At 46.3% G+C, this 27,834-nt stretch overlaps 1 protein-coding gene across 4 annotated transcripts in view; it reads left to right on the plus strand.

Moving 5' to 3' along the window:
* Sec16b (SEC16 homolog B, endoplasmic reticulum export factor) overlaps nt 1-26,315 on the plus strand; it is a 68,317-nt gene extending 42,002 nt beyond the window's left edge. For 3 of the 4 annotated variants that reach the window (XM_045135383.1, XM_045135393.1, XM_045135389.1), the window contains 15 exons: nt 896-977; nt 6,835-6,952; nt 8,704-8,815; nt 11,123-11,228; nt 13,304-13,444; nt 14,489-14,602; nt 15,424-15,496; nt 16,606-16,911; nt 17,712-17,779; nt 21,534-21,686; nt 21,836-21,934; nt 22,406-22,514; nt 22,649-22,728; nt 24,580-24,678; nt 25,223-26,315. In XM_045135383.1, coding sequence (XP_044991318.1) covers nt 896-977; nt 6,835-6,952; nt 8,704-8,815; nt 11,123-11,228; nt 13,304-13,444; nt 14,489-14,602; nt 15,424-15,496; nt 16,606-16,911; nt 17,712-17,779; nt 21,534-21,686; nt 21,836-21,934; nt 22,406-22,514; nt 22,649-22,728; nt 24,580-24,678; nt 25,223-25,291 — 1,729 coding nt within the window. In that variant the 3' untranslated portion in view covers nt 25,292-26,315. Of the gene's footprint in view, nt 1-895; nt 978-6,834; nt 6,953-8,703; nt 8,916-11,122; nt 11,229-13,303; nt 13,445-14,488; nt 14,603-15,423; nt 15,497-16,605; nt 16,912-17,711; nt 17,780-21,533; nt 21,687-21,835; nt 21,935-22,405; nt 22,515-22,648; nt 22,729-24,579; nt 24,679-25,222 lie in introns of those variants that run through there. The other variant, XM_045135397.1, reaches the window with a different exon arrangement.
* The last annotated feature ends 1,519 nt before the right edge of the window (nt 26,316-27,834 follow it).

Genomic DNA, 27,834 nt, shown 5'->3' on the forward strand with positions numbered 1-27,834 from the left:
GTTTCTAGTGGCTGCCTCACTGCCTGGCAGCCCGTTCTTCACGATGGCCTCACGAGCCTCTTCATTTCTCTAACCTCATCTTCCTCAGGACTGAGTGAACCTGCCCACACTTCATTATGTCCTCGGGTGGGGATGGTGGGTGTGCTGTCATCTATTATGCTGAGTGTGCTGCGCTCCTGCGGCAAGGGTGCTATTAAATAAAAGATGGTGATTTGAGGGATGATTTTCCTTTGGGTTTTGAAAATGAACATCCCACACCCCCATGGTGTAGCGTACATCTCCGCTACAGATTTTTTGCCTTGGGCCATTGAGTTTTGATGGAGTCCAGTGAATTGTGAAAAAAATATATCTCTTACCGAGTATGCTTAAGTCTCAAATCAGCTGTGGAGCTTATTATATCCTTGTTAAGCATATCCCACGGTTTGTCGTCAGCAGGATCTTTCCGGGTTCCTCTTCCACGCCTCTTTGGTTATTGAAAATGACTGTGTAGTGCTTGTGAGTCAAAGCTCTACAGGCCCAGGCTTGTGATGAGCCAGAAAAATGACTCTGGAGCACAGTGGGGCTTGGTGAGGAGGAGCTGAGGTGTGGCTGGGAAGGAGGGTCCATTGCTGAGTTCGCCAGGGGCCTTTGAGATGTGGCTGGCCATCGTCTTATTGGTAGGAGAAGGCCTGTGGTTCTGAGCCTCAGAACCAAAGCGAAGAAAATATCCCCAAACGATGAGTTCTACTTGGGGGCTTGTGATGGGGTAAAGATGCTGCTGTGTCCCAAGGGAAGGAGCAAAGAGATGCTCTTGATCCCAAAGGGGCCGCAGACGTCGAGTGGGAGCAACAAGGCCCTGCACGTGGGCAGCGGCGCATCTACGCTTGCTCCTCACTGACTGTCTTCTCTCTCGCAGCTTCACCAGCACGCTGGCACTCAATGACCCTCTGCAGAGCCTCTTCCAGCTCATGTCCGGAAGGATCCCACAAGCAGCTACGGTACTCTCCGGGGGACAGGCTTCCTTCCACACCCCAGCCTCTTAAAGTTTGGGGATGAGGAATTGGGGGCTGCTCAGGAATGTAGTGATGGCTGTCAACATGAAACACACATGCAGTGGTTTATTCATTATCTGCTATGTGCGTGGCCTTGGGCCACGTGCTTCCACGTGCATAAGTAGGAGTTACTATCCCAGTCTTGCAGATGTGGAGACCAAGGCGTAAAGGTGTAAAATGTCTCTAGATCACAGAGAACGTGAAGGGTGGGGTCAAGAATACAGAGACAGGGCTGGAGAGATGGCTTGGCGGTTAAGGCATTTGCCTGCAAAGCCAAAGGATCCCAGTTTGATTCTCCAGGACCCACGTAAGCCAGATGCACAAGGGGGCACATGCATCTGGAGTCCGTTTGCAGTGGCTGGAGGCCTTGGCGCCCCATTCTCTCTCTTTCTTTTTCTCTGCCTCTTTCTCTTTCTTAAATAAATAAATAAATAATTTAAATTTTAGGAGAGTGGGAGTAGGCTCAAGATTGGCCCAGGTCTGTCTGACTCCAAAGACTTTGTACTCCTTATAGCATCCCAGCTGCTGTTTTGCTGTGAAAAGCTAGAGCTGTGTTTCCCACTGCAGAGCTGCCCTTCTCTTCCCTGGAGGATGCCTCCCCATTGCTCACCAATGGAGCAGAGCTGGCTGCATTAGGTGCCATGTTTCTGCAGCTCAAAATGGCTGAGGAGATGATTCGAGTTGTCCTCTTATAGCAGCCTTGATCTTTTTCTGCCCCAAAGTTTCCAATAACTTCACTAGCATGTATCTTGGTGCTGCTGGGTGAATTTTTCTTTTCTTTCTGAGGTAGGGTCTCACTCTAGCTCAGGCTGACCTGGAATTCACTATGTAGTCTTAGGGTGGCCTCAAACTCATGCTGGTCCTCCTTCCTCTGCCTCCCAAGTGCTGGGATTACAGGCATGTGCCACCAAGCCTGGAATTTCTGGGTGATATTTTTTCTGGGGGTATTGAATAGTCTTTAAATATGTAATTCATATCTTAGAGTTCAGGAATATTTTTTTAAAATTTATTTTTATTTTTGTTTATTTGAGAACAAGAGAGAGAGAGAGAGAGAGAGAGAGAGAGAGAGAGAATGAGAATGGGTGCACCAGGGCTTCCAGCCACTGCAAGCAAACTCCAGATATATGTGCCATCTTGTGCACCTGGCTTACATGGGTCCTGGGGAATTGAGCCTCAAACCAGGGTCCTTAGGCTTCACAGGCAAGCGCTTAACCGCTAAGCCATCTCTCCAGCCCAGGAATATTTTCTTTTAAAAAGTTTGTGTGTTTGTGTGTTTGTATGCAGATGCACAGTCCCTGTGTGCACATGTGCCAAGGACCGAGTAGAATGTTGGGTGTCCTCCTTTATTGCTCAGCTGCATTGTGTTCCTGAAACAGTCTGTTCTGAAACTGAATCTGCTATTTGTTGGTCAGTTTTGCTGACCAGTGAGTCCCAATGATTTTCCTATCTCCATTTCTCTCATGACCAGGGTTACAAACATGGGTGGTCATGCCTGGATTAAAGAATTTTTTTTACAATTAAAAACATTTTTTTATTAAGAACATATTTTGTATGGATACATCATGTGTTGGCACCATCTTTTCCACAGGGGACTCTCTCCAGTGGGGTTGCTAGTATTCCCCATGGGCTGTGGGTTATGTGTTGTGGGAGCAGCAGTCAGTTATTGGAGGGCAGCAATGTCCCTATCTGTGCATGCCTGGCTTTTTCAAATGTGGGTGTTGGGAATTGAACTTAGCTCCAAGTGTTTGCATGGAAGGCAAGTACTCTTGCCTCAGGAATATTTTCTTGAACTATCTCTTGCAATATTTATCTTTAAGAATTCCATGTATACTTTTTTCATATGTATAAAATACATTACATACACATGCACAATTTCTTTTTTTCTTTTTAAAATATTTTATTTAGTTATTTGCAAGGAGAGAGAGAGAGAATGAATGAATGAATAAATAAATGGGTGTGCCAGAGCCTCTAGCTGCTGCCACGAACTCCAAGTGCACATACCATTTGTGCATCTGGCTTTATGTGGGTACTGGGGAATCAAACCCAGGTCATAAGGTTTTGTAGGCAAGTGCCTTAACTGCTGAGCCATCTTGCCTGCCCTGTTTTTTTTCATTTTCTCCGTGTGTATATATGTATGATATATATGTTCATGTGTGTGTGTGCATACTAATGGCATGCATGTGGAGGTCAGAGGACAACGTTTCAGTATTGGTCCTCACCTTCCACCTCCTTAAACTTCAAGGAAGCATCTCTTGTTGTTCATTGTCCTGTTCTCAGGCTAGTTGGCCTGTAAGTTTCTGATAGATTCTCTTACCTCTGCCTCCCTTTTCTTCCATAGGCAGATTACAGACACCTGCAGCAGTGTCCTACGGTTAAGTAAACTCAGGGGATCTGAACTCAGTCACACTTGCTTGCAAGCAATCTTCTCAGGACTCTTTCTTTAGTGAGACATGATCTCATATAGGCCAGGCTGGCCTCAAATTTGCTATGTAGCAAAGGATGACCTTTAACTCTTGACCCTTATGAATCTCCAAAGTGCTGGGATTACAGGCATATGGCCCCACACCTGACTTTAAATTTTCTCCTTAAACATATTTATTTATTTATTTATTTGCATTTCCCTCTGTCCTTTCCTCCCTTCTTCACTCTCTCCTTCCTTCCCCCCTTCTCTGTCTGTCTCTCCTCACTGTGTTTTCACCAGTGTCTTGCTTTTTGGTCTGACATTTTTGTCTTTATTTCTTTCATGTTTCCCCTACTGAGCTCTGAAGGTCACATTTGTGACTTCCTCTTCTCCACCATCTCTTTCCTGAGCTCTTTGAAGCTAGCTTCATATTCTTTCTTCATGGATGCAATTGTCTCATCTCTCTCTGCTTCCTGCTGAATGAACCTCTACCAAATCTCCATTACTTTTGGTGGTAGCCTTTTTTCTTTTTTGGATTATTGAAGTTAGGGTCTCACTCTAGCTCAGTCTAACCTGGAATTCATTATATAGTCTCAGGGTGGCCTCGAACTCACGATGATCCTCCTACCTCTGCCTCCTGAGTGCTGGGGTTAAAGGTGTGCACCACCACACCCAGCATTTGGTGGCCTTTTATTGTATTTTGAAACTTAAAAAATATTGAATCAAGTTTTTATGCATGCATGTATAGTATGTGTGGTATGGTGTATGTCTGTGTTTGTGTGTGGTGTATGCACATGTGTGTGCAGATGTACACCTCCTGTGTGCATGTGTGGAGACCAGAGGAGGCTGTAGGGTGTCATCCTCCTGGGTTGTGAAACTTGAATTTTGCTGATAACTAGTTTTAATACCAATAGACTTCACATTTTTGCTTTTTTGGAGCCTTCTTATTGCTGTAGATAATGCTAAAAAGAGAAACGAGAAATGATGACTTCTGTCCCCCATCATTAAGACCAATGGGCTGTTTTGGAACACAGAGTACACTTCACAATGCAGCTGAATGGAAATTTCAGCTCTCCAGTAAAATTGTACCCTGTCTCAAGGCACTTAATGGAGAAGTGATATAATCAGCCTGTGATCTATTGGGTCTCAGTGAAAAGGTAGAGTTAGCTAATTTTCCCTACTTTAAAATGAGAAAATTAAGGTGTCACAGACAATGTGCCTATGCAGTGTTTGATCTTAGAGTGTAGGCGCTTCCCAGCTCCTAGTTCAAAGACATTAAAAAACTAATAAAAGGCTAGTTTTCAGTTCCGTGTGATGAGTGGTATAGTGGAAACGGCATGACAACTGGACATACAGACATAGGTCACCACAGGTTTAAACTGGACTCTATTCATGACTGCTTTGCAAATGAGGTTTGTTAATCTTGCAGAGCCTCGGTTTTCATCTTTCTGGGGCTTGTGGTGTCCAACCCAATAGAATCATCAAGAAAAGGAAAGCAAAGCACACGTGAACCTGCCAGTCGCCATGCTCACATACGTGGTCACATGGACATTGGGTTCATAAGTGTTTGATCTCTCAGTGAGTTTTTTTTTCTTTTTCTTTTTTTTCAAATAGGGTCTCACTCTCTAGCCCACGCTAACCCAGAATTCACTATGTAGTCTCAGGGTGGCCTCGAACTCACAGTGATCCACCTACCTCTGCCTCCTGAGTGCCGGGATTAAAGGTGTGCACCACCACGTCCAGCTCTCAATGAGTTTTATGCTGATTTTTTTTAACCCCAAATCATTCATAGGAGACCAAAGGATACTTCTAAGATTTCTTGACAGGGAGTCTCTTCTGCCTCTTAGTTTCTCAAAAATCCATTCAGAAGAGGGCCTGGCTTATGTAACGAAATGAAAGGAATAATAATAGCTGGGGCATGTGATTGTTAGCAGGAGATACGCTTAGCCAAGGGTATAGTTCACAATGTAAGTCAAAGTGATGAATGAAATCTACCATTACTGCTGTGATTTATTATCACCACCATTATCACATTAATTTATTTTGCATTGACTAAATAAACAAGAGTGCGTATAAGCTAAAGTGTATAAAGCATTTTTTGTTTAACATAATTAAAAGCAATAAATAACTATGAATAATTTTGAACTCTAAGCCATAGTGATTACTGTCAGTTTCTTTCTCTACCTGTTTGTATAACAACTTTGAGTTGGACTAGTCTACAAGTCGCCTTTTCCTCTGCTGAGCTTAGGTGTGTGAGGAGTGTGTGTGCGTGTGTGTATGTTCATACCTGCTATGGAATTTACAAAGTGAAAATCAAGTGTGATCACTGTGCTGTGTATTCATGTAACTACTTTGTTTTGTTATCAGCAGTAACCCTTTTAGGAAGAAATTATGTTCTCAGTTTTCAAGAGGAGGAAACAAAGGTTCAAAGTTATTTTAAAAACCTTGTTTAAGGTCATACAACTAGTATGAAGCAGAACTTGAGTTGAATCCAGGGCTGTGTTGAGTCAATGACATTATATTATTTCTGTGTTGGCATTCCCCCCTGAAATTCTTTACTGAGAGGAAGGGTGGCTGTTGCAGTTACCTTCTTGTTGCTGGGACAAAGCAGCTGGTGGGAGGAAAGGTTTTTATTTTGATTTATAGTCTCAAGGGGAAGCTTCATGATGCCAGGGGAAAGCATGGCATGAGCAGAGGCTGGACATCACCCTGGCCACGGCAGGTGGAAAACAGCAGCAGGAAAGTGAGCTAATCTCTGGCAAGGGAGAGGTGGCTATAATATCCCCAAGCCCTCCCTCAACAACACACCCTCTCCAGCAAGGCTCCATGTCCTTAACTGCCACCAGCTGGGGAAGCAAGCATTCAGAGCACACGAATTTATGGGGGACATCTGATTCAAACCATCACACCTGCCTAGGGTGAGCTCACAGGAAAAGTACCACTTATGTGTGGCGACTTCACAAATCCACCACACTGCTGACTCTCTGTTGTCCCTTGGTGGAATCACTAGGGGGATAGGGCAAGAGGGAAATAAAAGCAGGTTTAATATCTTTATATACCCATGTATGTATGTAAATATGGATGTACCTGTCCTTCTTGTAGGTCTGGTTCTCCCCTTTTAGTTTTGAGACAAGGTCTCACTATGTAGTTCAGGCTGGCCTTGAACTGAATCTCTCCTTGTCTCAGCCATCTGAGTGCTGTGATTACAAGTATGTACCACTATGCCTGTCCTACACACCAGTCCTTCTTTATAAAGTAAATTCTACATCAATGAATAGCAGCATTGCGGGTAGAGGAGTCAACACTCTCTGCATGTATTCAAACCAAAGAATAGACAACAGCCTGCTTTACCTACATCCTGGGCAGCACTAAATGGTTCTGTAAATCTTCATTATTTTTCAGTGTTTTGGAGACAAGCAATGGGGTGATTGGAGGCCCCACTTGGCTGTGATTCTGTCAAATCAGTCTGGGGATGCAGAGCTGTATCAGCGTGCCATTGTCACCATGGGGGACACCTTGGGTAAGCAGAAGTCAGCACTTCCCTCCTCCTCTAGGTATCTCCAGGTCAGTCTTAGACATCTGTCCATAGAGCCTTAGATTCTGTAGAGGGACAGAATCTATGGCCCAGGCATTTTCAGGACCTAGGAGGCTGCATTTTGGAATTTGGAACTCCAGGGAAGGGTATGTCCATCATGCATTTCTGTTTCTAGAAATTCCCTTGTGAGCCATTGTGTTTTGTGACTCTATGGTTCCCCCATAAGCAGTTGATCTTCTGGCCTTGAGTGAGACACCTTTGTGCCTAGAGTTAACAGAGGGGACATGTTACCTCCTGTGTCGCTAGTCTATCAGATAGGACATGCTGGTTTTTTTTTTTTTTTTTTTAAGTTCCCTGGATGATTCTGTAACCTTTACTTCTATCATCTTTCTGTGATCATGACCTTAGAAGTACTAATGCTAATGGATATTCCATCTCAGTAGCTCTCAAATGTCCCTTGTGGAACTTTGAGAACAATTTCTCTGTTAGACTTGAAGCTGCCAGATGTAAGGTTGTGACAAGTGATGGTCTGTCATCCAGCAGCCTGGATGCAAAGAAACCCATGTTTGCTGAGCCATTTTTAGCCATCAGGCACTGCGTTTGGTCCTTTACCTACTGTATTAGTTACTTTCCTCATTGCTGTGACAAAGGAACTGGCAAGAGCAACTTAAGGAAGGGAGAGGTTATTTTGGCTCACGTTTGTGGGGATGCAGTTCATCTAAACTATACCCCCGCAAAGTGGCCGGGGGCAGTATAGTGGGAGGACAGCCTTCTCCTTTTCATCCCATCCCGTGCCCGCGGGTGCTGCTGTCCATATCCAGAGTAAGTCTTCCCTTCTCCATTACGTCTCTCTGGAGACACCTTAGCATACCCAGAAGTGTCTCCTGGTTTTGGTATTCCAAATCTAATCAAGTTGACAAGGAAAATGGACCATAACACTTACTGAAATTAATTCAATTAGGAGTGTAAAAAGTATGGGAGAACATTTAAAAATTGGGAACAACTTGGAAATTACTGTGATTTTATTGATATGAGTGTACATGTCACAGTGCACCCCTTCAAAGTGGCTGTTCTCCACCTTCTTTGAGATGGGGGGGGTCTTTTGTTACTGTAAACAAGCTGTCACTGTCAGGATGCAAACAAACAGATTATCTGGCCTGCTAGCTTCATCTCCACCCCCCCCATTGTTGTAGGTGCCCTGGGATCATAGATGCATGCACCACTTTGCTTTACTTGGGTGCTGGATAATTGAACCCTGGTTATTAGGATTTGCAAGCATGTGCCTTTAGCTGCTGAGCCATCTCCCCTAGCCCTACTGTGATTTTTTTCCTGAGTACTAGAAAAAGCCTTCTGCTACCTGACTTTGGCAGGGGAGCAACCATATCCCGGGAGGACTAGTTTAAAGACTACCAGTTTCAGTGGTCCACTTTGCTCAAGGATAGGTATCTCTTTTCACTTCTCATCCCAGGAAGGACTGTGATGTTTAGAAAATGCCCAATGAAAAATTCATTGGGAGAAGGTAAAATTGTGCCTTAATCTGGTTGATGGGTATTGAAAAGTAATATTTGAGGCCCGAAAGGCTGGCCATGGAGAGTGAAATGGGTGGGTGTGATCTGTGATTTATGTTACATTGGTGTATTCTCATGAGGTTTCTGCCCTCTGACCCCCAAGTACTACCCACATGGGCCGCCCATGGGCGTGTTCCATGACTGAGTCTTGTTTTCTTTCTTTTGCAGCTGGGAAGGGGCTTGTGGAGGCCGCTCATTTCTGCTATCTCATGGCTCACGTGCCCTTTGGCCACTATATGGTGAAGACTGACCATCTGGTCTTGTTGGGCAGTAGCCACAGGTATGTGATTCTTGTGGAGGAAAGTGACAAAAGCGTTTTATGCAGGATTATTTTAGCACTTGCTGGATTTCATGGCTCCAGCTTGCATTATCTCGTGTGAATTTCAGCTACTGCTGGCCCTTCTACATTGATTTTTGCAAAGGTTTTGAAAACGTGGCCAGAGCGTGCAAAATCGCACCACCAGGGGGCCTCAGGGCCCAGGTCCTCCGGTGGGAAGTTGTGGATTGGTGCTTTGAGATGTATTGTGCCCTTCTAGCCACTGGGTGGCAGCCTGGTTCCATAACCAAAGATTGTCTATTTTAAAATAAGTTTTCCAAGTTTTCCTTTGCTCCCTGTTAGGCTGTTGTGGGTCTGTTGTGCAGCCCACTCCAAACAAATTTGACAGTGGAAGAAGTTTATGTTCAGTGTCTCATTAGCACCATAAGATAAAGTGGCTCAAGAACTCCTTAGAGCCTGCCCTGCTGGTCACTTACTTCTTGTTCACCACAATACAAGGAATTTTACTCAGAACTTCAGTAAGTAGTTGGAGAATGAGTAAGTTGGCAAACAAACAAGCTTACTCCTGGGAGGTGCCTCTCTGCTCTGGGTCTCTTCATCTCCTCTCCTACAGTAGTTAAGATTTCTGAGCTGTGCTTGGTGGAACATTCCTGGAATCCCAGCTCACCATGAAGCAAAGGCAGTTTGAGGCCAGCCTGGTTTACATAGTGATACTGAGTTCCAGGTCAGCTAGTCACAGCTACGTGCCCTGTAACCAAAACCAAAACCACACCACAACACAACAACAAAACAAAACAAAACAACATGTTCCGAAAGAAGTCCCAGAGTACTCACCTCATGTCATTTATTTCTTCTGTTTTAGATCTACCCTATGGAGAAGATATATTTTAAAAAATATTTTGTTTTTATTTATTTGAGAGAGAGAAAGAGGGAGGGAGGGAGAGAGAGGGGGGAGGGGGGAATGATAAAGAGAGAGAGAGAGAGCATGCTAGGGCCTCCAGCCACTGCAAATTAACTCCAGATGCATGTACCATCTTGTGCATGGGTGCTGGGGCATTGGACCTGGGTCCTTTGGCTTTGCAGACAAGTGTCTTAACTGCTAAGCCATTTCTCCAGCCTCCCCCCCCCCCCCCCGCCAAAGATATTTTTGCTCTTGTAGTGAAGAAGGGAAACCAAAGTACAGAGAGGTTTAAAACCTTGTTCAAGGGCTGGAGAGATGGCTTAGGGGTTTAGGTACTTGCTGGCAAAGCCAAAGAACCCAGGTGAGATTCCTCAGGACCCGTGTAAAGCCAGACGCACAGGGTGGCTCACACATCTGGAGTTTGTTTGCAGTGGCTGGAGGCCCTGGAGTGCCCATTCTCTCTCTTTCTATCTGCCTCTTTCTCTCTCAAATAAATCAAATAGTTAAAAAACCAAACCAAAACGAAACCAAACCCTTGTCTAAGATAGTATTGCTGGTGCAAGGTCAGGTTGGATTCAGAGCTCAGGCCCAACTTGCAACTGCTGTCACCAATTACCTAGCGCTGTAGCAATGTGCCAGCCTCAAATTCTGTTCTCCAGAGGTACGGGGCTCAGATAGCATAGTCAGCTCAAGACGGCCTATACAAATCAACTGTGACCATAGAGGTGTTTGGGTACATATGTCTCCCCCTCCTATATTCATGATTCCTGAAGAAGTTTCTGGAGATCACGTATTCACCCTTGGCAATATTTCTGGTGATTGTGAATTTAGACACCTTGCAAGCTGGTGAGGGGACCTGGGGGTATGAGGGACTCTGTGGCACACCTCAGCCATATTATATTCACCCAGTTTTCTTCATCATGGACTGAGCAAACTTTGGACACAAGACCCATTACTTGCTTTCTGCCTCAGCTGTCCTCCTTGTTCTCTGTCAGGTGTTTTCTATAACCTCCTGGAGGAGCCCTGGCTCACCTCTGGTGTGACAGCGTCCTCAGGCTGGGGTGCCGCCCCTGGGTCAGCTCAGGCTGTAGGGTAGAGGGTTGGCTCTCGGTATGTTCAAAGTGAGGACCCAGTGCCCCCCTCCCCCCAAGTCATGGAGGCACAGGGACTTCTTCCCTGCAGTGTCCTCCCAGCAGTTCATTCCATTCCCTGCCCAGACTGGAGAGACCGAGCCGAGAGGGCAGGGACCTAACACACCCCGGGCCGGTCCCTCCCTCCTGTCTGGGAGCTTTCTGGAAGCAGGGCGGGTTAGGGGCTCTGCCGTGACCTCATGTAGCTGGTTGACGTTTACCTAGGAGGCTGGAACCGGCTCTTCCCTCAATCTCTGTTATTGTTGCTCTTGGTTCTAGTCAAGAGTTTTTGAAATTTGCAACCACTGAGGCTATCCAGAGGACGGAAATCTTCGAGTATTGCCAGATGCTGAGCCGCCCCAAGTCCTTCATCCCTTCTTTTCAGGTAACGGAAGCCAGAGGAGGCCGCCAGCCTAGCTGCGTCCTCGGCTTTATTGTTTGCCATGTGGTCACCTCGGGCCAGATCCCCTCCTTCGGGGGAGAGTGGGGAGGCGGAGGGTTTCTTTTTGTGTCCCCTGAAGGCAGCAAAGCCTTGCAGAAGTGCTCGCCGCCCTCCTCACACGTGGACGCGCCGCCTTGCCTTGCCCCGGCCGCCCTGGGCAGCACCGCCCTCCCCTCGGCCTGCCCAGCATCCGGCCCGCTCCTGACCACTCCTCTGCCTCAGGAGCCTCTTCCCCGCTCTGCCCTGGGCTTGCCTCTTCCTTTCTTCCCTCTCAGGACCTCTGTCCTCTTTTCTCAGCTTCTCTGTTGGCCGTCCCTTTGCCACCTTTCATTCAAAATGACCGGCGCTGACCCTTGCGGTCCTCCCGGCTCATCTCCGGTGTGCTCCGAGACCGCCGCTGTGCGGCCTCCTCTCATCCCTGTCGCTGGGGAGACAATGGTGGCCCTCAGTGGTCCAGGCTGTGGAATGCGTGGGACAGTGGAGCTGTCTCATGGAGCTGGCATGGGACTGTGGTGGCTGGTTTCTGCCGTACTGGGAACGGTGACTGGCTGCTCAGACTGTGCAACCCCAGTACTGGCTCCAGGAGCCCCATCTGACATTTAACCCACACTGCCTTGCATTTTCTTTCCTTCTTTCTTTCTCTTTCTTTCCAGGCCACCTTCTTTCTTTCTTTCTCTCTCTGTCTATCTCTCTCTTTCCCTCCCTTCCTCCCTCCCTCCCTCCCTCCCTCCCTCCCTTCCTTCCTTCCTTCCTTCCCTCCCTCCCTCCCTTTCTCCTTTCTTTCTTTTTTGAGGTAGAGTCTCGCTCTGGCTCAGGTTGACCTGGAATTCACTATGCAGTCTCAGGGTGGCCTCAAACTCATAGTTATCCTCCCACCTCTGCCTCCTAAGTGCTGGGATTAAAGGCGTGTGCCACCACGCCCGGCTTCTTTTCTTTTCTTTTTTTTATGAGTAATTATCCTCCTTCCTTGCTTCAGTTATCTTCTTCAGGCCTGAGACCTTCTGTAATGAATGTATAACTTCAGCGTCTGATATTGAGAATCATACATCTCCAATAACAACACACACATACACAACACACACACATACCCCCACCACCACCGCCGCCTTGGGGATAAATCACTGTCTTATAAAGCATTGACCCATTTAATGTTGTCTCTTTCTTTGAAAAATTTCCCCAACACCCATCTTCCAGCAAAGCCTTGCCTATCAGCTCTTCCTTGTAGCTCCCTCTATACATAGGTACTTGGGTCTCCTTTCCCTGCTTTATTCATCCCACCTGCCACTTATTTTGGTACAGCTTCAGGCTGATAGTCATGAGATTAACTACTTTTATTGACTGTTCTTCATGTCCCGTATTATGCTATTAATGCCACTTATTACTTATTTCAGGTCCTATCAGTAGACATGATCACCCCTCTCCTTGTACAAAAGAGGAAACTGAGGCTGACAGGGGTTACATTCTGCTCCTGCATACCATTTATTCTAAGGGCTTTGTGTGAATGATCTTATTTGATCCTCACAGCAACTAGGGGGTGGGTGGTATGATCACTCTCATGCTAGGAAGGAAATGAAGGCTCAGAGTTGAAGGGACTAGCCCAAGTGCCTACCTAGCCTGAGCTCGGAGGTGATTGGGTCTTTCTGACACCAGAGTGCTATGATGTGACCTTGCCCCATCACTCCTGCTTCTGCGAGCTTGTCTGCACTCTCCTGGGGGCTTTATGCAGCTTGTGCCAGCATCTACACTCATGTCTTTACCTGTGTGTCCTGGTGGTGACTGGGGCCAGGGAAGCTGAGCAGATGGTGTCCCCTCCTTTTTTCCAGCATTTAGGAAACTGCAGGCTGGATTTGGAGTTATGCCCATACACAGATAAGTTGCCTCAAATGGCACAAGGCTCTTGATATTTGGATGTCAGAGTTAGCGGAAGCTGGTAGTCAGCTGACTTCCAAGAAGTCTTATCTCTATTTCTCTGTCTCCTGCCTGCATGGGCTCTTCACTGGCCCTGTTCCTCTTCACAGGTGTATAAGCTCCTTTATGCTTCCCGTCTGGCGGATTACGGCCTGGCATCCCAGGCCTTGCATTACTGTGAAGCTATTGGCGCCGCTGTCCTGAGCCAGGGCGAGAGCAGTCACCCCGTGCTATTAGTGGAGCTCATCAAGGTGAGCGTCTCAAAGGGGTCTCGGCAGGCGTTTTATCTTCCATGTTCAGAGAAAGCCATTGTAGTGCAGCTTAGACTCCACATTTCATCTTCTTTGAACATGCTGCAAAATTGGAGCCCACGGCTGTCTTTGACCAGGTATGCATGCCCTGATGTGATAAGCAGAGGTTCGACATGCACAAGAAGGATGTGGCGAGTCAGGGGCAGTGGGACTGGGGGACTGGGAAGCAGGCATGCACTGCTTGAGAAATTCATTCGTCTATCTGCTGTTCTGGTACAGCAAAACCCACGCTATGGTGAGCTGTTCTAATTACAAAAGCAGGGCTTACAAAAATACATTTTAGTGATTAAAACAGGAAATGATCCTTATTAAAATGCTTTTAAATGCATGGAATATTTTATCACATGTGGGACACATTTAAAAAACAAAACAAAAACATATCAAGCCTTGGTTCCTGGGGAAGAGAACAACATTCAGGCAAATAGTTGTTACAATTAATTGAAGAAAAACCCATTAGTAAGAGAGTAAAAGGCAGTGCACCCTTCACTTTTCTGTATTGCTTTGCATGAAGCCCAAGTGTTAGATTCTACAACCCTTAAAATCAGTGGTGCTGTAACCCCCGTTCCCCAGTGCTTTTTTGCTGGCTGCAGGGAACTCAGAGGCTAGGATAGGTGGTTAGGGAAGTTTCCAGACACAGAATGGCATGAAGCTTTAAAACAGGGTACCTGGAGCTTGAGAGACATACAGGTCTCAGCCCCAGCCAGACCACCAGGCCCCGAGTGGCTGTCAGGCGCACCGAAGTCTAAGACGCTGCTTACAGAGAAGATAGCTGTGTAGAGCCACTGATGGGTTAATTATTTATTTATGTTGCAATTTTTGGAGGAGATCTGCTGAATTTGTTATTTCTCCACTGTTCTTTATAATGTAATGTGCAAGGGAGTGGTGGCTCCTCCTTACGTTCTCTTTCCACTGGCTCTATTTCTCTCTCTTCTCACCCTTCTTCTCTTACTTTCTGTCCTTGACCTGCCTGGAAACCTGGCATAGCTCGCAGAGAAACTGAAGCTGTCAGATCCTCTGGTTTTAGAAAGACGCCGTGGGGACAGGGAGCTGGAGCCAGATTGGCTAGTGCAGCTGCGGCGGCTGCACAAAGAGCTGGAGGTGAGCTGGAGGTGGCACCAGGGTCAGAGGGTGGGTCCTGCTTGTCCTTCCCAAGTCCCCTAGAAACAGAATGGGCTTAGCAAGTGCCCTGTCCCCTACTTCCTGGGCTCTCCCATCACTTCTCAGGCACAGCCTGCGTCTACAGAAGGATGGATTCTCAGCTGCCCTGTCCCTGCTTCTTTCCCATCTGTAAACATTTTCCTGTGTTTGCATGTGACTTAGGGGGGCTCGTCCCAGCTACTCCTACCACTCTTTTATGAGGTCCAGGAGAATGTTTCATGACCATTAAAGCTTCTCTGTCTCTGTTAGGAACAATGGATCACAGAGGACCTGTGTCACTTTCATGTAATGAAGGGCAATTGCTTAAAAGACATCCAGGCCTTTCCTTTTTGTTCTGACAATTGCTAAATCTGCTGTTGGCCATAATCAGAGGAGAACTGGAGCAGGGCCTCCCCCAGTTTCTTTCTTCCATTCTGTTCTGAAGAAAGGACAAGGTGGATTTTAAAACACACATTGTCATGTCTCCCTCCTGTGGATGCAGACTTGAGGTCTGCAGTTTAGTGCCTTCCTTCAGCCTCTAACTCTAGGGAGGTGGATGATATTGGCTATAGCCATACTTGCCTATTCTGAGCCAAGCTGGGAGACCTGGGAAAGAAGTGTCCCGTCCAGGTGACCCTGGGAGCTGAGCATTCAGCTAAGGTTCCCTTACCTTGTCACATTTATTTATTGAGAGTTTCTTATTGACTTAATTTTTCAACTACTTTGTGTTCTGTCCTTATTTTTTTTTACTGATTAACAGGATTTTACTTTATTTTACATAGCAAAAGGCAGCAGGAGACCTTGGGGATCCCTATTCTGCTTGCTCAGATATTTCCAGAGCCAGAAGAACAACAGGTACCCAACATGCTGTTCTGACTAGATGAGACGAGATAATTTTGGATAGCTTCACCCTTTCCCTCCCTTGGTACCTTCCTGATCTGTGAAAATCGGACTCACTGCTCCAGACATCTCTTCCACATGGCTGCCTCCTGTTGGTCTCTCATACCCTGGGCACTTGTAACTTCATGGAGTGTGAGAGTCTCTGCTTCCCAGTCTAGTTGCTAAAGATCTGAATGATTCATGAGCTGCGTTGCATGTCTGGCTAATTGTTTGACCATGTCGATGCCTTTCTCCCAGCAGCGTCTTGAGGCTGGAGAATATAGATTATTTATATCTTATGTTACTGTTGTGGACATTGGAAGCTCTGATGATTTTTTTGAGCTATCTGTTGCTGTATAACTGTGAAGTAAGTTTCAGAGTGTTCTCTTGGCATTCCCAACTCTTCCCTTGGGATGCCTGAGTGGCTGGTCAGCAGGTCTGTTGCCCCAGTTAACTCTATACCCCTTCCCCAAGTTACCTTCATGGTGAATCACAAAGGGTTACTGTTTCTTGCCTTCTAGTCTCTGTACTTCCTTTAAGCAAGGGAGGCCTCAGTCTGCTACTTGGCTTTGAAAGAGCCAATCTGGGTGTCTCTGATGCAGTACAGGCTTCTGTCGCCCAGTGGAACAGGTGGGCTGGTAGCCCACACCAGTCTTCTGTCCATGGGACAATCATTTCACATACCTACACTTTAGTTGATCTTATGAGTGAGGCCCCTTCAAGGGAAAATGGATCTTGATTTTTGAAAAGGAAAAACATCATTTCCAAAGTGTGATTTGCAGGTTTAATCTTAAGCTTTCTAAATTTCAACCACCCAGGCTTACTGGAACTCCTTAAAGGAGAAAGCATTATTTAAATATTAAGAGGTGTGGAGTTGAATGGGGTGCCATTTATGCCTTCCTGTCCTGTGGGTCAAAGGAAGTGGGGAACAGCAGTGACAGGTATTTTACTTATCATCGTATTATTCAAGGCTATATTGAGTAGCCAGTCTTTGTGACTTCCTTCTAAAGAGGAAAAGAACATTAATATTTCTCGTGTGATCAGTTTGCAAATGTCCCATTTCAAGTCTCATGTCTTCCCCTTAGATTCTTTCTACCAAGATCTTTCAGGACATCAAAGCTACTCAGCAGATTCTTGGTACCACTCAGTCCCGTGGTCAACACTGGAGCAGACAGGCTTGAACCAGCCCAGCCCACATCAGCCCTTTCCCCGGCAGCAGGACCCCTGTCCAGCCGGAGTAGATGCAGGACACATGGGGGCTCCAGTGCCTCTTTACTCGGTTCCTGCTACTCAACCCTCAGGGACCTCTGACAGCAGCAGCAGTGCGGCAGTTACAGGGGCTCCTGGAGGAGAGGTCCCGGAGGAACCGCTGCAGACACATCCCGCCCTTGGTAAGAACTGCCAGCCAGTGTGGTGTGGAGTCTTGGCAGGAAAGAAGCTGGGGAGAAAGGTGCAAAGAACACCTGGGGGAAATGGTCTGAAGCTGGTAGAAGCATGGATGGAGGGAGGGTGTGCTCCTTGTTAGCTCGTATACCCTGAAGAAGCATGCTCCCTGCCAGCCCACGTTCCCCTCCACTGGGACAAGCAGAGCCTTCATTAGAACACGTAGTTTAAAGTTCGAGGGACTACAAGAGAGCGTGATAAGCAAGCCCTCTGTGTGTCAGATGCGTGGTGATCAAGGTCTGAAGTCATGCTGTACCCAAGAGCTTACTGTCAGGAACTGTGGCAGAGTTCGTGTTTATGTCTTGGTCCCACATTTCTTTAGGCCCATCAGATCTTGGACAGCAGGGGCTGAACGTTGGGAGAGCAGTGCTGAGCAGTTGTCAGGGAGGTGGTGGGAATCATGCATGAGGGTTTGATCTTGCCCTTTTAAATAAGGTCCTGGCCAAGCTAGAGATTCTTGCACAGAGGAAGGCAGGGTGAGACCCTGTGACCTAGCCCCATGCCACTCTGATGTCCCAGACTCAAAAGAAGTCACCTTGGTGTTCATGCGTTCCAGCTGGGTTGCCAGTATTCTATAGGCTGGCTGAAGTTGAGAGAACCCGAGCAAGTGGACTTTGTGTTTTCTGTGACTTGCACAAGCTCCTGCTGCTTTGCTGCTTTGCGAAGAAAGAAACTTGGTCCCATCTTCAAGGTGGGTGGGGAAAGCACAGAGTTAGATGGTTACCTTTGGTTCTCTTTGGTGCTTCAGGAGAGAACACAGCATTCCAAGAAACCTTCCCGGATCTTGAAGGTCTAGAAGTCATTTCCAAACTGCAGGTGAGAGGATGAGTCAGGAGAGATGCCAATGCAAATTTGAATGAGATTACTTTTTGCCACTTGCCCCTGGCTTCTTAGCCACACACAAGCCCCTCCCTAGCATCCAGATCTGTCTTCTCCACCTCCTGCAAGTCACCCTGTGTTTCTTCCCACTCCAGTCCCTGAGAGCTGGAAGGAGGCTGTGTTCTTGCTTATTCTCACTCCCACCTTTCTGTGTTCTTGGGGAGGGAGCAACAGAGCTGCCTTAGTCCTGATTTTGCATAGGGATCTCTGTTTCTCTTCTGTGTTTAAGAAGACTTTGGTCATTTTAATGTTTACCTTGCTTATGTCATAGTGGTGACAAGTGCCTACCCATATCTCTTCTCCTCAGCTTTCCTCCTAACTGTCCATCATTCCATTCAGCTGTGGACTGATTGCACCCCTGCCCTTCACAGTGAGCATTTTTTTTTTTTGAGGTAGGGTCTCACTCTGGTCCAGGCTGACCTGGAATTTACTATGTAGTCTCAGGGTGGCCTTGAACTCATGGTGATCCTCCTACCTCTGCCTCCTGAGTGCTGGGATTAAAGGCATGTACCACTACGCCTGGCTACAGTGGTCCTTTTTTTATAAATTTTTTTTTTTTTTGAGGCAGGGTCTCTGCTCAAGCCTAAGCTGACCTGAGATTCACTATGTAGTCTAATGATGATTTTGAACTCACAGTGATCTTCCTACCTCTGCCTCCTGAGTGCTGGGGTTAAAGGTGTGTACCACCACACCCAGGTAAAAATACTTATTTTAGTTATTTATTTGCAAGCAGAGAAAGTGGGAGAGAGAGAGTGGGGGGGGGGGGGAGAAGGGAGAGAGACACACAGAGAGACAGAGAGAGAGAATGAATATGGGCATTCCAGGGCCTTTAGATGCTGTAAACGAACTCCTGATGCAGGTGCCACCTTGTGCATCTGGCTTTATGTGGGTACTGAAGAGGCCTTCCTTGCTAGGGATACAGGTCAACCCCATGGTTATTGTGTGGGGGGGAGGCAATGTCTCTGTGCAAAATGTCTCAACGAGGGTCTCTAACAATCTTTTCATCCATTCTTCTGCTAAATTCCTTGAGCACATTTAGGATACTTCATGGAACATCCTAGACAGTTACTTAGTAGGATTAAAAAATAAATCTTCCTTTATATTTTCCAAAGTTTATACCAATCGTGCTTTATTGAGAATAGACCATGGAATGTATTATAAAGGGCAATGGGTTGCATGGTTCCATTGATAAGAAATATCTAGCTTAGGCAAACTGATAGAGACAGAGTAGAATGAAGTAGAGGTGACTAGAGACTGTGGAAGGGCAGTGAGGAGTTAGTGTTTGAGGGGTGCAGAGTCTCTGAAGGGATGATGAGAAGTGCTGGAGAAGGATACCTCTGATGGCTGTATAGCCTAGAGGATCTATGTGTGCACTTGTATGTGGTGAAAGCAAAAAGCTCTATACTCTGCATATTTTACCATAACAAAAAAAGCTAATACAAAGGTGTATATGTATGGTTACTCTTGAGCCAGCCTGGAAGGAGATGAGCTCCAAGGTGAGTTAGGTTTGCTGGTTGCTGTACCCTCTGGTTTGTGGGTTAGAGGATCTCTGAGAGGTGTTCACAGGACCTTTTAATCTCCAATGGCAACTTCCATGTGCCTGCTTCATTCAAACTATTAGAGAGGCAGCATACAACCCTCTCTCCTGAAGGTAAAAACTGCATTCTAGAGGGATAGCATGGCATACAACCCTCTCTCCTGAAGGTGAAAACTGCATTCTAGAGGGATAGCATGGCATACAACCCTCTCTCCCGAAGGTAAAAACTGCATTCTAGAGGGATAGCATGGTATACAACCCCCTCTCCCGAAGGTAAAAACTGCATTCTAGAGGGATAGCACGGCATACAACCCTCTCTCCCAAAGGTAAAAACTGCATTCTAGAGGGATAGCATGGCATACAACCCTCTCTCCCGAAGGTAAAACTGCATTCTAGAGGGATAGCATGGCATACAACCCTCTCTCCCGAAGGTAAAAACTGTGTTCTAGAGGGATAGCATGGTATACAACCCTCTCTCCCGAAGGTAAAAACTGCATTCTAGAGGGATAGCACGGCATACAAACCTCTCTCTCGAAGGTAAAAACTGCATTCTAGAGGGATAGCATGGCATACAACCCTCTCTCCCGAAGGTAAAACTGCATTCTAGAGGGGTAGCACGGCATACAACCCTCTCTCCCAAAGGTAAAATCTGCATTCTAGAGGGGTAGCATGGCATACAACCCTCTCTCCCGAAGGTAAAAACTGCATTCTAGAGGGATAGCATGGCATACAACCCTCTCTCCCGAAGGTAAAATCCGCATTCAAGAGGGATAGCATGGCATACAACCCTCTCTCCCGAAGGTAAAAACTGCACTCTAGAGGGATAGCATGGCATACAACCCTCTCTCCCGAAGGTAAAATCTGCATTATAGAGGGATAGCATGGCATACAACCCTCTCTCCCGAAGGTAAAAACTGCATTCTAGAGGGGTAGCATGGCATACAACCCTCTCTCCCGAAGGTAAAATCTGCATTCTAGAGGGGTAGCATGGCATACGACCCTCTCTCCCGAAGGTAAAAACTGCATTCTAGAGGGATAGCATGGCATACAACCCTCTCTCCCGAAGGTAAAATCCACATTCAAGAGGGATAGCATGGCATACAACCCTCTCTCCCGAAGGTAAAAACTGCATTCTAGAGGAATAGCATGGCATACAACCCTCTCTCCAGAAGGTAAAAACTGCGTTCTAGAGGGGTAGCATGGCATACAACTCTCTCCCGAAGGTAAAATCTGCATTCTAGAGGAATAGCATGGCATACAACCCTCTCTCCCGAAGGTAAAAACTGCATTCTAGAGGGATAGCATGGCATACAACCCTCTCTCCCAAAGGTAAAATCTGCATTCTACAGGGATAGCATGGCATACAACCCTCTCTCCCGAAGGTAAAGACTGCATTCTAGAGGGATAGCATGGCATACAAACCTCTCTCCCGAAGGTAAAATCTGCATCCTAGAGGGGTAGCATGGCTTACAACCCTCTCTCCCGAAGGTAAAAACTGCATTCTAGAGGGATAGCATGGCATACAACCCTCTCTCACGAAGGTAAAATCCGCATTCTAGAGGGGTAGCATGGCATACAACCCTCTCTCCTAAAGGTAAAAACTGCATTCTAGAGGGATAGCATAGCATACAACCCTCTCTCCTGAAGGTAAAAACTGCATTCTAGAGGGATAGCATAGCATACAACCTCTCCTCTGAAGCTTAAGACCTGGACTTGTTTCCTGCACTGGTACTGAGGTCTATAACTAGTCATGCCTGAGCATTCTTCTCCCTTAATAGGGTGTGATTTCCCAAGACTATCCTCTGGGTTTGGAGGGGCCAGATAAGAAGGGTGTCTGAAAATGTACTTTGTGACTTACCAAGCACTGTTTTTTTTTTTTTAATTTGTTTATTTTTATTTATATGAGAGTGACAGGCAGAGAGAGAAATAGGAAAAGAGAGAGAGAGAGAGAATGATTGAGAATATGGGCTCTCTAAGGCCTCCAGCCACTGCAAACAAACTCCAGACGCATGCAGCCCCCTGTGCATCTGGCTAACATGGGTCCTGGGGAATTGAGCCTCAAACTGGGGTCCTTGGGCTTCACAGGCAAGTGCTTAACTGCTAAGCCATCTCTCCAGCCCCCCTCCAAGCACTGTTGTTTTAATTTTATTCCAGGTACCACTGGATCCCAGGACACAAGGGTTTTCTGAGAGCTCAGCTGCTTCAGCCAGGGAGGACGAGGCAGAGTCTTCTGAAGAAGCGGACAGAACCTCTTCCCAAGATGCTGTGCAGACAGGAAAACCAACGGATGTGAAAGAGACCACAAAGGTGGATGGCCGCTACCTGCCTCCCCCCATTCACTCTTCCTCCTCTGTTGCCCTCCCAAGCGGTGTAGCAGCGTTGGACCAGGGTGGGTAACATTCATGGTTGGTGAGAGAAGTAATTCCATGGGCCTTAACATTTCCCTTTTCTTTCAGAGCTCAGGATTTGGCTGGTTCAGCTGGTTTCGGTCTAAGCCCATGGGTAGCGTGTCCCACTCTGGAGAGGAAGACTCCTCAGACAGTTCTGAATCAGAGGTAACTCCTGAGTAGGGAGCAGGGTGCACCCTCCCTGTGGGCCCCTCAGGAATTCCTCCTCCACTGCAGAGCCTGGGCGGACATTGGTCTCTGGTCTGAATGGGACAGAGGATTTTGGGAGACTGTGGGAAATGACTAGCTTCTGTAAGGGCCACAGGCAGAGTAAGCAAGCTTCAGAAGCTGGACATAGTGGCTCATGCCTGTAGCACTTGGGAATTAAGACAAGAGGATTGTTACACGTTCTAGGCTTGGAAAGTTAAGATGAAGAATTTTTACCTCAGAGGGCCAACAACAGGGAGTTGATGCACATTATTGAGATGCAACAGGAGGAAAATGTCTTTTGTGAAGAGTTCCCAGTGACAGTTGCAGGTGGGGTCACCATTGTTGATACCAGAATACATCTATATAGGTTTGCATGAATTTGTTGATCACCAATGCTGCCTATGCTGCCTCTCTTTCTCCACATATTAGGGATCTCCCAGATCATCATCTCCTCACCATGCTGGCCTGGGTCTCTCACCAACACCTCCTCGCGAGTCCCCCCCTCTGCCTGGTGCCAGCACCATCTCTAGGGGCACAGGTACCTCCAGTCTTGGTTCTGTTGGGCCATCTCTATTGCTCCCTGTGATTTTGGGGTGTGTGTGGGGATGCCTTCTGGCAGTGGGGACTCATAATTCTAAGCATGGGAAACAGCTGTGACTCCTTGTCTTTTAGTTGGAGGTGACCTCCAAGGATCCCCAGCCAGTGGTGGACTAGCCAAGGGCACTGGGATGGGAGAACTCTCAGAGTCTGGGGTGAGTATACCACAGGCTAGGGCCTAGGTTTCAGTAGGTGCCTTTGTGTGTGTGGACTGAGGACTGAAGACTGAATGTTCACGGTGGCCTCGAGGAGCTGCCCTGTGAGGGCTGACTCACAGGGAAACAGAAAATGTCTGCATGGCTTTTTTGCGGATGTCATGACACAAGCACCATAGCCTGGTGGGCTTCCACAACAGAGGTGTAGTTTCTCACAGATGTGGAGATTAGAAGTGCCTGGACAAAGTGTTGCTGGGTCTGGTTTCTTCTGGGGCCGCTCTCTTTGGCTTGCAGTTGGCAGTCTTCTCCCTGTGTCTTCACGTGGTCTTTCTCTCCTGTATGAGTGTTTGCATGAACTTCCCTCCTTGGGAAAGGGTGCTAGTTCATGACCTTATTTCCACTTGAATGCTGAGGTTTCATCCTGTGAACTTTGGGAGGGATATATTTTAGCTTATATAGCTTTATAGATGACTTTTAGGGGAGCACCTCTTTCCCTATCATAATGGGACCTATAGTTCACCAGTGTGCCCTTGGCTAGGATAGTTTTTCACAGATTGTCCCCCTTGCAAGATTTCACATTTATTGCTAAGGAAAAAAACTTTTGATTTTTTTTTTTTTTTTTTTGAGGTAGTGTCTCTCTTGTAGCCCAGGCTGACCTGGAATTCACTCTGTAGTTTCAGGATGGTCTTGACCTCACAGTGATCCTCCTACCTCTGCCTCCTGAGTGCTGGGATTAAAGACATGCACCACTATGCCTGGTTAAGAAAATACCTTACAGGGGCTGGAGAGATGGCTGAGCAGTTAAGCGCTTGCCTGTGAAGCCTAAAGACCCCGGTTCGAGGCTCGGTTCCTCAGGTCCCACCTTAGTCAGATGCACAAGGGGGCGCACGCATCTGGAATTCGTTTGCAGAGGCTGGAAGCCCTGGTGTGCCCATTCTCTCTCTCTCCCTCTATCTGTCTTTCTCTCTGTGTCTGTCGCTCTCAAATAAATAAATAAATAAAATACCTTACAAATTTAGTAATCTATTTGTGTGTGTGTGTGTGGGGGGGTATAGCATTAGGGCCTCTTTTCACTGCAAATAAACAAGACACCTGTACCACGTTTTGCATCTGGTTTATGTGGGTGGCTTGGGAATTGAGCCCGAGTTGTCACACTTTGCAAGGAACTGCCTTTATCCATTTAGCCATCTTCCCAGCCTCCTAGGAAAATACTTTTATTTCATGAAGCTTGACTTGAATGCTCTTGATACCAGTATAATTATTTTCTGGTGTGTGATGTGCATGCCAATATGTATCCATGTTCATATGTGTGTATGTGAGCGTGCATACATGTGTGCACATTCTCATGTGGAGGCCAGAGGACAGCCTCAGGTGTTATTGTTATGTGCACTGTCCATCTCTTTGATGTCAGGCTCTCTAATTGGCCAGAAGCTCACCAACCAGGCTGATGGCTAATCTGTGATTTCCAGGGATCCATTTATTTTTGCCTACCCAGGCTCTGGCATTACAGGTGCATGCTTCCATACCTGGAATTTTCCATGGGTGCTGGGATCCAAGCTCAGGTCCTCAGCTTGCAAGGCAAGCACTTTACTTTGCTGAGCTGTCTCTCCAGTCCCAACCAATATAATTTACTGTGCCTTTTCTTCCTTATTTGCTTCAGGTGTGTGAGCACCTGAAATTCTTGATTGCCATCCAGCAGTAGATAGTTGTTGTGCCTACTTGAACCATGTTCATTTCTGGAGACTTCCTGTAATTTTTATATATATATTGCCTTTATGCTAAATAAAACTGACACCAAAGAAGACCTCAACATACCAGGAAATAGCCATTGACCAGATTTTCTCATCACAGGGTATTTCTTCTGAGCTCTACTCGAAGCCTGGCGTGCTGCTTCCCCCACCCACCTTGCCAGGGGCTGTTCCTCTCTACAACCCATCTCAGGTCCCTCAGGTAAGGGCATCCTTGTGGGGAGGAAACAGGCACACCGGTTGTGGATTAAGGAGACTGGTTTATAGTCTCAGTTCACCACTCACCGAATGTGAGTTCCTGAGTATTTAATCTCTCTGAGTCTTGTTTCTACATCTGTGAAATAGGCATAACAGTTGCTACTTCAGAGATAATTTATATGTGATTCAACACACAAAAAATGCCCAATGAATGCCACTATTGTGAATATTTCTCTTCACGTTTAATTGGTCCTGTGATATGAGAGTTAGTGTTGTGGTGTGGGTGCCTTGTCCTTCTGTCCTTAGAGGGAAGCCATCCAGGGCAGAGCAGACTGTGCTTTGGTAATAGGTCGTCTGGCTTTTCTTTTTGAGAATCAAACTTCTTTTCACCGTCTTCCAGAAGTGAAAGTTGACCATTTGAACACAATATTGGGAAGCTACCTGCAGCTGAAGTGGTGGTCTAGACGCACAGGGTACCCTTGCTCAATCTGACGCTGAGTGGAGTCATGTTGGGACTGAACCTCAGCATGTTTCTTCTTCTTTTCCAGCTTTCCCCAGCTACCAGCCTGAATCGGCCAAACCGCCTAGCTCAGCGCCGCTATCCAAGCCAGCCATGACGAGAATGGCCACCCTCCCCAGGCTTGTCTCCCAGGAGCAAAACCTGTGCTCTCTGTTGCTCTGTTCACCTCACCACTGCCCTACTAAGACCCTCCAGGGGTATGCTAGTCAGTTGTCTCCATGGGGTAATTAGAAGGCCAGGGGCAGGATCTCCTAAGACATAGCTCAGGTTAACTTCAGAATGATGGAATTAGGTAGAAAGTTGGGGTCCAATAGTAGCTTGGAAGTAAGTGGAGTGTCACAGGGGCAGCACTGGAGACAGAAGCTGGAAAAGAAAGTGAGCACCCCCAGAATCCACAGTTAGAATCTGTGACGACACCACTGAGCTCTGTAGCACAGGCTTTGAGGAACATTCCAGAATAACTCAGGTTCCTTCTTCATGCATACTTAGTGACCAATACGTGGCTCTCGTTAGCAAGGTTTTTATACTGAAGTTGATTATTGCTGCCCTTCGGTGATTCCCTCTTCAAAGTCATGTCGGTACTTTCCCTCCTGGTCCTATTTTTTTTTTTTTTTTGCACATTTTCTATGTGGTCCTGATTAATTTTATTTCTCTTACTCTCTTAGCTGGTGCTATTTTTTTCACATTCTGGCATCTGGCTATCAAGTTAGATTGCTGTAGGCATCAGATTGTCATGGTAACTACTGAACCTAGACATACAGATGGATGGAACATCAGTATAATAAATGATGGAAAAGACTTCCTAAAACTTCATCTTTTCCATAAGAGGGGACAGATCAGTGCCTGGTATTGCTAATACCTGCCTTCCTACCTCAGGCCTTTGCAAATTGATGCTTGGAGGGTCACTGGGGCCCTGAGGGAGGAGGGAGATATTTTGGAAATTTCCATTTCTCCTTTCAAACCCAAAATAGGAATGATTCTTGCTATTTGTCAGATTTGCTGAAAATTGCTCCTCACAAAGAACATTTTTGTATGTGTAATTGTACATAAAGGTTTTTCTACTTTAATGTACTATGGTTCTGATGTTGGTAGTGATTAAATCCAGATAATTTTATAGCAAATGCTTGTCTCTGGCTGATTTTTGCAGAGGGGAAAAAGCTACAATGATAGTCTCTTCCCTGAAGTCTTTTTAATAATGGTTCCATTGTGTGATTGGGTGTGAATAGCTAGAAAGAACCCTTTGTTAATGAAGAATCAGGGACTGGTCCTCTTAACTTCCAAGTGTACTCTAATGTCATCATTTTTTTTTTCAATTTAAGAAATATGGACAAAAGCTCTTTTGACACAAACTAGTTACTTCACTAGACGAATGTTGCATTTTCAGGTGCTTTTTACATCTTATATCACATTAGAAAACACATGCATAAGTGCTTGGCTCCTGAAATGTCCTCACATATGACATCCTCCTTTCTTCTTAAGAGGGCTACTGCTCTCCAGGTGGGGCATGCTGATAACCAGGGACAGCATGGCACCGTGTGAGTGTCCCAGGAGCCAAACTGTTTAGACTTGCATCCTGCTGAGGCGCAGCTCACCTAAAGACCTTGGGCAAGGCTACTCCACTGTCCCGAGTGTTTTTTTTTTTTTTTTTTCATTTGTGATGTGAAGATGATCATATTTAGTACCTAACTTACAGAATGCTTGGAAGAATTAAATGAATCAAGGTCTGTGAAGAATATGTGGTTCACGCTAACAAATTGATGAGTATTTCAAATTATTAGTGTACAACTAGTAAGCAAAATATTGACCTTTAACTTTTATTTGTTTTTAGTTGCATAAGCAAGATAATGATATTTCATTGGATGGCAGTTAACCTAGAATCATCACAAAACAGAACAAAAACAAAATACCTTTTGAAGTTTATTATTATTATCATTTTCTTTTTCGGGGGTGAAATGTTTTACTATTTTTTATTAGTTATGTGCATACTCAGTGTATAAATAGCACATGTTGGTACCATACTTACCCTCATCCCTTTCCCTCTCCTGAAGGGACCCTCTTCATTGGACATGCCAGTTATCCCCATGGGGATTGTGTATCGTTCATTGTGGGGTGGCCATCAGTTATTATTAACAAGATGTTTTATATAGCTACATCATGTGTCGGCACCCTCTTTTCCCTTGTCCCTGCCACCATCCCATTGGGAATGCTCATCAGTCGGGCTGCAGCTATTCCACACGGAGTTGTGGTTTATGATTGTGGGAGCAGCATTCAGTTATTTTGGGGAGACGGAATGCCTCTGGCCATGATGTCACAACCTGTGGCTTTTACAATCTTTCTGCCCCCTCTTCCACAAAATTCCCTGAGCCGTGGTGGGTGAGTTTTAAGTGCTTCAGTGATGAGCTCTTAGGAGCCTCTGGATTGCTACTTTGGTAGGCGTTGAGCATCCTCAGGGTCTGTCTCCTGCATGCTGGCGCTGATTATCAGGTTCAGCATGGAAGCAGCACACTTGCTTGTCTCCCCAGCCTTCTGTGGATTCAGCTGTGGCTTCACTGAAACATGAGGGGTAGTTTATCTCCTCAGGTCTGTCTACCTTTTCACACATGCTCCAGCACAGGGTATACTGGAATTGGGGACCCAGAG

Source organism: Jaculus jaculus, chromosome 1 (assembly GCF_020740685.1).
Source record: "Jaculus jaculus isolate mJacJac1 chromosome 1, mJacJac1.mat.Y.cur, whole genome shotgun sequence".
Classification (NCBI taxonomy): Eukaryota; Metazoa; Chordata; class Mammalia; order Rodentia; family Dipodidae; genus Jaculus; species Jaculus jaculus.